The sequence below is a fragment of the Phragmites australis genome, chromosome 2, assembly GCF_958298935.1.
Source record: "Phragmites australis chromosome 2, lpPhrAust1.1, whole genome shotgun sequence".
In the NCBI taxonomy this organism is placed as follows: Eukaryota; Viridiplantae; Streptophyta; class Magnoliopsida; order Poales; family Poaceae; genus Phragmites; species Phragmites australis.
In genome coordinates this window covers 10,892,486-10,902,507 of record NC_084922.1, presented here as the reverse complement: position 1 = coordinate 10,902,507, position 10,022 = coordinate 10,892,486, and the positions used below count along the sequence as shown (strand labels likewise).

At 45.1% G+C, this 10,022-nt stretch overlaps 1 protein-coding gene across 1 annotated transcript; it reads right to left on the bottom strand.

Moving 5' to 3' along the window:
- Window positions 1-1,238: 1,238 nt before the first annotated feature.
- LOC133899413 (probable indole-3-pyruvate monooxygenase YUCCA10) lies at window positions 1,239-9,739 on the bottom strand. Its single transcript, XM_062340404.1, has 3 exons — window positions 9,037-9,739; window positions 4,321-4,680; window positions 1,239-1,793 (listed from the first exon to the last, which is right to left on the bottom strand). The coding sequence occupies exons 1-3, from the start codon at window positions 9,658-9,660 to the stop codon at window positions 1,569-1,571; spliced, it is 1,209 nt and encodes a 402-aa protein (XP_062196388.1). The 5' UTR covers window positions 9,661-9,739; the 3' UTR covers window positions 1,239-1,568.
- Between the last annotated feature and the right edge of the window lie 283 nt (window positions 9,740-10,022).

Sequence of the window (10,022 nt, the reverse complement as noted above, 5' to 3'; positions counted from 1 at the left end):
AAGTTAGGAGAGGGCAACAAAATAAGCAAGCAAAGACACTAAGAAAATATAGAATTGAAAGTTTGCAAGAATATAAATACTCAAATTAAATTACAAAATAGTAAAGAGATGGACAAGAGAACTCTGGATTTTTTTCTCGAGGTATCAAGGAGTTAACACTCCCCGCTAGTCCTCGTCGGAGCATCCACCAAGGATATCACTCTCCCTTGAGTCACTAAGACTCAAGTGCTCCCTCATGATTGCCACTTCTCCATCTTCAGATTGGCGGGTATCAAAACAACTACATAGCTTTTTCTAGGGCTCCCACAAGAACTCTAAGAGCTCACCAAGACATATCCAATCACCAAAGATCATCTAGCTAGGTGTTACCAACCATTAAGAGTAACAAGCCAATAGCTTTACTTGACAAAGATCAAGTCTAGACTACAGCTAGATGCACACTTGCTACTCTCCAAGCACCAATGATGTCCTTAATATTCAATTAGGAACTTGAAATCAACTCAAGTGCTCTCTCTGGCTTCTTGATGACATACATAGTGTATTAACTCCTCTAGGTCGCTAGAGAGCTAAATGAAACGAAATGGAGGGATATTTATAGGCTAGAGATCTAAATTTTAGTTATTGCCTAATCACCCACTTTTTCTATTAACACCGGATGATACGGTGAGTACATTCTTACTCACACCGGATAATACGGTGAGTGCAAACTTCCATTGCCATAGTGCCAACTCTCAGTAGCCGTTACTTGCTGAGAAATCGTCCGATGTCATCATCCAGTGAACACCGACCGAACACGTGATCATCCTGTGCGTACAAACTAGCTAAACTGTCTGTTACAACAATCTCTGGAAAATATGCTCTGATGACGATTTCAATGCCATCACCGGACTATCTGGTGCGTTAAACTTCTTCTACCCTCAAAATCTTCTGTGGTACAAAAGCTTCGGTAAACACACTTATGCATCACTGAAATATCGGTGAGTGAAACTCCTTCAAACCAACCGAAACAACTCTCTACGGAAATATTGCTCCAGTGATCCTTTTTTGCCTTCATCAGACCATCCGGTGGGGAACTTTCTCATGCCACCAGAAACTATTCTATGCAAGAATTTGATCTAGTGTACATACCATGATCAACAGACTATCCGGTGAACTGAGCTTCAAACTTCTTCACTTCGAATTGCCTCTAGAATAAATAGTTCGGTACTATCATCGTTGTATTACCGGATAATCCGATGAGTTAAACTTTATTTTTTCTTGATAATTCTTCTTTTGCTTATATTAGTCCGATACTCTCGTTACATTAACACAGGACTATCTGGTACAACACGGCACAATTATTACCATGGCCCAATTAAGCACGTTTATTCACCTTGCTAGTTCATGCATAAACGAGCTTTGTTTCCAGACAACAAAGCGTCTTGCCGCCCTTCTTTTACTTTTTTTTATTCTTATTATTAGCAGCATCCACAAGCTAGTAGTACTATAATAATAATAGGACAGTTGTTGAGGTCACCGATCACGGCCGTTGCCTCTGCATCCGACGGATGTAAGATACCCAGCTAGCTCTAGGAGCCGTTGCGCTGGGCGTGGTCCGCGTGGACGTCGGGCATGTCGTTGCCATGGGGGCGCAGCTGCTTGCTGATGTCGTCGGCGATGAGCTTCGCGTCCTCGCAGCTGCCGTAGATGCCCCTCCGCACCATCCCCGCGCAGTACAGCCCGTTCGCCCCCTTCCAGTGCTCCGGGTAGCTCCGCGCCGCCATCCCGTCTTCGCCGATCAGCCCGTCGTCGCTCTGAAATCATTTTTTTTTACAAAAAAGGGGATAATGATGAATTCAGTTCAACGAAAGGCCATATATACGAGGATGTATGCCAGCTCGTTCTAGCTATGGAGGAAAATGCATGCGTGCGTGTACGCTTTCAGTTCAAAGAAAGGCCATATACACGTAGGTCGTGCTCATCAAAGATGAGACCAAGCAGGTGAGGAGCTAGCTTTGCTTCTCGGCTAAGTCTCAAAGTCATCTCCTAGATAGGAACAGCTGATCATGGTTTCAATGCCTGTGTCGGTCAGGATCATGATGTATTACGCATACGGCGCCGCGCTACCAATAAGCTAGCCAAATACGTACGATGTATATGCGTGCATGTGCACATATATGATATACATACTCCTATTATGATATACCATATAAATAAATTGGATATACTCTTTTATCACTATAAGTATACTTACATACTCATTCTAAGATACTCCAATGTGAATTATATAAAAAAATTGAAAAGAAGTTTATCAATTATATACTCATTATATATATACACACACGGCTCACCACATAATAACCCTGCGCTGCGCGCTGGCCGGCCACGAGCACGCCAACCGAGCCAGCTTCCCTCCCCGCACGCACCCTTGACTGAGCCTACCTCCCTCTCGCGTGTCGCCGACCGAGCTGGCCTTCCTCTGCACGCTCCCAACCACTGCAAACCGACGTCCACATCAACCACGTTTAAAATAGTCAGGCTTGCGACTTGTAATCTCGCTATGCATATACTTGTAACTACTATATATTTATAGTTGCAACTAATCGTTTCTAAAAGGTGAGAACTTGCTCTATGTCTATAGTTGCAACATGTAGTTACAAACACTCTAACCTTGTAGTTGTAACTCCTATATGCAAGAGATTAAAATTGTTTGTAAATCACTGCATATAATTGTGACCACTATGTTTATAGTTGCAACTAAAAGTTGCAATCACTCTATACTAAATATTGTAACTCATCTATACACGTAGTTGCAATTAGTTACAATCGCTGCTCAAAAGTGGGAACACGCTCTACGCCTGTAGTTGCAGCATGTAGCTGCAGTCAACCTATGCTTGTACTTGTAACTAATTTATGCAAGAAGATGCAATTGGTTGCAAATCGCTGCTCGTTCTCCCGTCACTACTATAGAACTATATATCAGTGCCGGCTGAAAAATGACTTCACTGCCGGTTTTCAACTGGCACTCTTTACTCGATACTGATAGTCAGTGACTATCAGTGTCGGGTTTGGAACCGGCATTAAAAGTTCTTTTCAGTGCCAGTTCATACCTCCAACCGACATTGATATGTGTTCCCGAGCCAAAAAAATAAACGAGTTAGCTCAAGAGAGTCGGCTCGGCTGTCGTTCCTGCCACTGCCACCGTCGTCCTCCTGCCACCGCCACCGCCATCGTGCTCAAATCGACTCATCTCATCGATACAAACATATCTCACTATCAAATCAAATCATCTAGAACTCAACCTCTACCATAATCAAGCACCTTAGTTCTATAAGACGGACGCTAATCAGCAAGAACTCAACATCCTCTAACGAATCTGCAAGAACATTAACCAAGTCATAGCCCCTACAGCCGGTCGTGCGGCACACCCAACGGTGGCACTGTCCTCCAAACAGTGGTCAGCCACGCGGCTCCCCCTGACTGCACCGCTCAGATCTGGTAGTTCCACCGGAAGAGGACGACAATGAGCCACACGGACGTGTAGATCCAGCCATTGGCCGGCAATGGCGCTGTAGACTGTCCTTCGGCAGCACCTGTCGGTCGGTGACACCCTTACAGGATAGCGCTCCTTCGGGGCATGAGGCCAGTGGTGCCCACAACGCTTCTTCTGGTGGCCGACTACACTTCTCTAAGGTGGACAATGCTGTCTTGTAGGACTAAGGAGGCCAGAGGGGAGGCCAATGGAGGCAGGAGGGGAGGAGACCGGTGGGGAGGAGGCCGGTGGAGGAGGAGGCTGGACGAGAGACCAGATGAGAGAGAGATAGGGGCGAGGACTCGAGGAGTGAGGTCACGAGGGTGGGAGACCGAGAGGATAAGGACGCGCCTGAGTCGTGACTGAGTCGAGCAGACGCCAACGCGAGCCAAAAATCCATTGCATAAAAATTTTAGGTCCGATCGTAGTATCAGTAACAGTTCGTAATACGAACTAACAATGATACTATCAATGCCGGTTAGTAATACTAACCGGCACTGATACTAGTTATCAGTGCTGGTTTTATCCGAATGAACGATTTGATGCTTGATATTGCTACCAACTGGCATTGATACTCTATCAGTGTCGGTTTTGACTAAGTCGATACTGATGAGGTGACACTTATGATTAGTTCTGTAGTAGTGCATGGGACCGTGGGGTCGGTGGGTGCAAGTACGCTCGGTCCATGGGGCTGTGCGCACGTCAACACCTGATTGACTACTCGGTCGGGCGCGTGCTAGACCCGTGTGCATCCTATAGGTACGCAGAATATACTTATAGTATATATATCTATATATATGCGTACGTACCTTGAGCCACCGCCTGACGGTGCTCCGGTACCCCGTGGCGAAGACGATGGCGTCGAAGGGGTGGTGCTTCCCGTCGGTGAACTCGACGACGTTGCCCTGGACGCTCTTGACGGAGGCGGGCAGGACCCGGACCTCGCCGGTCCTGATCTTGGCGTAGGTGCCGACGTCAATGGTGGGGTAGAAGGGGGTGGTGAGCTTCATGGTGAAGGGCCCGACTGCGGGGCGGCGGAGGCCGTAGCGGGCAGTGTCGCCGAACACGAAGGCGCACATTAGCAGCACCAGCTTGTCGATGAGCCACACTGGGAGGTACGGGTACAGCGTCATCGCCACGTTCCAGATCTCCTTCGTCACCAGGTGCAACTGCATGCATGTGCAAATAGTGTACACGTAAATAAAAAGGTGATCTGATTAAATTAATTAATCATGTCTGTTCATTCAGATTAGGAGGTAATGCAAGTGTCACATGCATCCACCAATGTTGTTGTGGCGTACGTAGTGCAATATATAAAGTCCAGATTGTTTTCTTTTCTACGTCCATCTCATTTAGTGTATATAGGTTAATTTGTACCATCTAATTTATTCCTCCAATAATCTAAGATCGATTCGGATGGTCCCTCTACCTTATTTATGGAGATAATTAATCCACAAAATTTATGTAACTTAATTAATTATCTACCATCTCTGTATGTAAGGAAATAATAAATTTGAAATCTAGCCGCACAATTTGTGCCGGCAATTTCGCTAGTATAATGCGGGAGGCGAGCGACCTGCTTCTTCAGCTATCAGATATGTACCCTAGTAATTACTGTGCGGTAATCTCGCCGGTGACACGTCAAGCAGGCCCTCTTGGGGTGTGTTTGATTGTTTGCATGGCTCAGCCTATATGAGTTGAGATAGGATGGGAAAATACAATAGGGTCTGTTTGATTGGCTGCATGTGCTCAGCCTCACTAAGAAGAAATTGTATTAGGTTGCCTGTACGAGTATATGTTGTATTATAAAGAAACTCACTTTTTTACCAAATAACCTAAGATTTAAAATATTTTTATAAATTAGTACGTCGCAGGATAAGAATATTAGTGAATTTTTTATGATTTTTGAGAATTTTAATTAAATATTAATTTAGGGTTTTTAGTTCAAACTAATTAAAATGGGTTCCTAATGAGCTCTAGTTTGCTCAAAAAATGTTTAGATTTTTTTACCTCTCTTATACCTCTAAATAAAATCAAAAGTTAAATAAAAAAATCATATGTATAGTACTTTTGCATCTCCCTAGCTAACCCCGTGGAAACGACCGATTCCGGCATACGCGTGGAGCCAGGATGGGAGGATGCGCGTGCATGGGCGGATGCAGTCTCGAGCGGTAATACCAACAACCAAACATGGAGCGAATGGCCGGCGCCTGCATGCGCGGAGCCAGGCCGACACGCGTGCAAGCATCCAAACACGCCCTTGGAGACTGTTTGCCGGGCTGGGCATGTGACTGACTTGTGGCCCATCAGACTAGAGAGGAGAGTGCTACATAAGCATAGCGCACCTGCAGTAAGTGTGTAATCAGATTGAATATGGATAGATATAACTTATTTTATATTCTACTAGTTATTGGATTGTCTATGTATGGATGTCAGTCGGAAGCTGTAAGAGGCGGTCGACGTGTATGGCGCATAGCGTGCTGGGCAGACGGGCGTGCGAGCCAGAGGCGAGACGCGGGAGCGGGATTTTCGAGAGCGAAACACATGCGAGCGGAGTAGTAGAGATTGAGTGGTATAAGGTGAGTAACTTCTGCGAAGTTTAGGGGTAATCTGCAGGACTGGAGGCAGGACGTCCTACCTGGTGCGAGGATCACTACGTATTTTTTAAGTAGTAGAGATCTTATATTTTTTCTGGGAGTCAGAGTCAGACACAGATAATATTGGATAATATTTTTTCATTTAGTATCCTATCCTACATTTTTTAAAAATCAAAGTCAGAACTGATAGTGCCGCAAATTTTTGGTTAGTCGGATAGATGAAATTTTTTCACTTTATTTGCACCCCTGTACAACACAATAAACAATATAGGGGTGTAATCAAAATAAGCACAAAAAAGTTATCGTTGAGATATAAAAATAAGAACCTTCAGTATTATCTATCTACGGCTATGTGATAATTTATTTATATATTATCATATTTTTAAATAAAATCATAGTAGATTTCTTATAATACTGGGCATTCATATACTTCAAACGAATATCAGTCATTCTATTTTTTTTTCTTAGATCTAAAATCAGATATAAATAATATCAATAGTCATTATTGCATCCTATATTTATTTCACAAACTTCCAATCGATCGGTAGGGTAGAAAATTTTTATCTCATTTTCATCCCTACTGGTAGGTAAAGATAGTCAAATGGGCCGTGTTTACTGGGCCGGTCCGAGGCACGGCACTGTCGGCACGGCCCAAGCACGGTACGGTGGGCCAACACGACACGGCCCGATCGAGTTGGGCCGGCACGATCCAGCCCGGCACGCATATGTCCAGTTATTTTCTATTATATATATATATTTTTAATTTTGTAGCTATTTATTTATTTATTTTTTATATTTTTACCTATTTTCTATATATATATTTTTAATTTTGTGGCTATTTTTTTTATGTTTGTGGCACCGTGTCCACCGGACCGACCGTACCCGCCATGCCAACTGTGCTGCTAGGCTGAAATCGTGCCCGAACCGATCCAACACGGCACAGTGATCGACAAGCCGTGCCGTGAGCCGAAGGGAAGGCATGCGGGCCGATACAGTACGACCCGTTACAGTAGATGAACCGTTCGAGCTACACCATAGCCAGGTTGTATCGAGCCGAACCCATATCGAACCGACCCAAATAACCTATTTAACCATCTCTACTGGTAGGGAACGGCAACAACGAAGAACAGAAGAAGCACGACTTCCTCCTCCGTCTGCTCTGATCTGACCCCAGCTCCTGCTGCTTTCCCTTTCCAGTCTCGTATGCTAGCTTGTTCTGATCCTAATCTAGAATTATCCATTTCTCAGTCTTCTTTTCTCTCAATTACTTAAACACTCACTCCAATCATAAATACATATTATTTAAAAAAAATTTCAATTAAACTTTTAAAACTTTTACTAACCATAACTTTTAAAATGTTTACTTTAAAAACCTTAAAATCATGTATAGATTTATCTTAAAGATATTTTTATAATATCACAAATTTAATAAATTTTATAAATATATTTTAATAAAAATTAGTGATCAAAACTATATATTAGAAACCATATCTTGTTTAAAACGGTATGTATTTATCATCGAAAGAGTATGCTGTAATGGCTGAAGCAAGATAAAACGTAGCGTTGGTTAATTAAGGCAGCAAGATCGATGAAAGCTGCTTAATTAAGACAAACCTAGCGTCGGTTAGCGTTGTCTGGTACAGTGGCCCCCACGTGCGGTGTCGACGGAACGGGAACATTTGCCAGCACGAGGACTTTACACCAGGCAGTGCAGTGCAACATCTATCACTGCTCCATTGCACGACGATCTGCCTGTAATTGGGTTGCCGTCAGTGGCGAATCTACAGCGGGGTGGCAGCGGCTTGGGAACCCTAAGCTCCTCCAATTTTTTGACAGAGAAAAGAAAGGAGAGAAAAAAAGATTGAGGAAGAAAAAGGAGATAGTCTCTACTTTGTGGCTCTTTATCCAGTTGCCGTTACCGGATTTTCAGAAGCCTAAAGATCTGTGCGCGTTATCTCGTCTTCATTGTATATTTATATCGAACGCTACTGTTCAATAACTATGTGTTTGGTTTCATGTACGATCCTATCTAGTACTGATCGGTCTTAAATAGGAGGTCATCCGTTTGTTTGGATAGATGAATTATACCGATGATGCAGGACGAGGTCATTCAGATTTGAAGAATATTCTTTTAATACGCTGTATCTGATGGTTCGGAGAATTTGGTTGAACGCCGTTCAGGTCCGACTCCTCCCATGCGAACAGGAAAATTGCTCGTAAACAGTACTAAAATCCAAAAATCAAAATAGTGGTCCTCCGTTGCTAAAAATCCTAAATTATTTACATGTTTTATAATCTATATATAATATATTTTAATTGGATTCACCAAAAAAATCAATATAGAATTAGAACTAAAATTCTCAAAAAATTATTTTTATAATTTCTAATAATTGTTAGAGCCTCGAATAAATTCTCAAAATGGGAAAAAATTGCTAATATTTTTTTATGTGATAGACTAATTTCTAAAATACTTTTAGCCTTAGATTACATGATAAAAAAGTAAGTTTATTTATAATATTTTATTTATATATATTTTTATCATACTATATAGCCCATCTAGCATAGACTAATTCAACCAATAAAAAAATCTTGTATCAAGTCGTTTTATTTTATACAACTAACTAAACATATTCTTATACCATTCTATACATTTAATCAAACAACCTACTTATACCACTCATTCAATATCATTCCATCTAACACAATAACATTCTATTCAACTTCATTCAACCAACCAAACACTAAATAAGAGATGCATACATGCACAGAAGTACGTGATCGGGGCCATTCATCAGGACATCCAACGGCGCGCATGCGGACACGGGATAATGCGCATGCATGGCACGCCGTTAGAGGGAGGTGAAACGTGTCAGTGAGGAGGGGAAGCGTGTCGAGTACTTAAAGGCAGGGTGTGTGCCACTGACTGACCTCGCCGCGGACGACGATGGAGGTGACGGCGCCGGCGTCGGCGAGGTCGTAGGCGATCTCCATGCCGGAGTTGCCGCAGCCGACGACGAGCACGGCCTTCCCCCGCATCCCCTCGGGCGACCGGTACTCGCTGGCGTGCACCACCATGCCGGGGAACCCCTCCAGCCCGGGCACCTCCGGGACGAACTTCTCGTCGTTCTCCCCGGCTGCCACGACGAGGAACCTGGCCACGTACCGCTCGGCCTCCCCCGTGGAGAGGTCGACGGCCTCGACCTCCCACCGCCCCCTCGCCTCGTCGAACCGCGCGGCGCGGACCTCGCGCCGGAGCCGCGTCCGGACGCTGAACCGCGCGGCGTAGCCGTCGAGGTACCGGATGAAGTCGTCGCGTGGCAGGTAGGTGGGGGCCTCGTCGGGGTGCGGCGCGTGGGGCAGTGCGCAGTGCTGCTTGGCGAGGTGGAGGCGGACGCGATCGTAGGTGCGGTTCCGCCATAGCGAGCCCACGCAGTCGTCGCGCTCCAGGACGACGCTCCGCACGCCGCGCAGCGACAGGCACGCCGCCGCAGCAAGCCCCGACGGCCCTGCCCCCACGATGATCACCTCCTCCTCCACCGCCGCCATTGCCATTGCCGTCGCCCCGAGCTCCAGGCGGTGGCGGTGTGTGCACGTGAAGAGAGAGAGAGCGCTGAGATGGGAGATGAGGAGTAGAAGCCAAGTGACTTGCCTTTTGGAGGCTTTATAAGGAGGTGGGTGGGGGCAGGCAGATAGAGTAGCGTGGAAGGGTCCTCGCGGCGGCGGTGGGTCCCGCATGGCCGCCTCAGGGGTATGGGTTGGATTTTCTGAGGGCTGGTCCCGGGGTCCAAGTGGCAGGTGTACAGGACTGTGCCTGTGGGTTGGATTTTTCTGAAACATCAGTCTGCCATGGCTGCTACTGCTAGAGCGGCGAATGACTGCATCTACAGTCAAGGTTAAAAATGTAACCGAGAAAA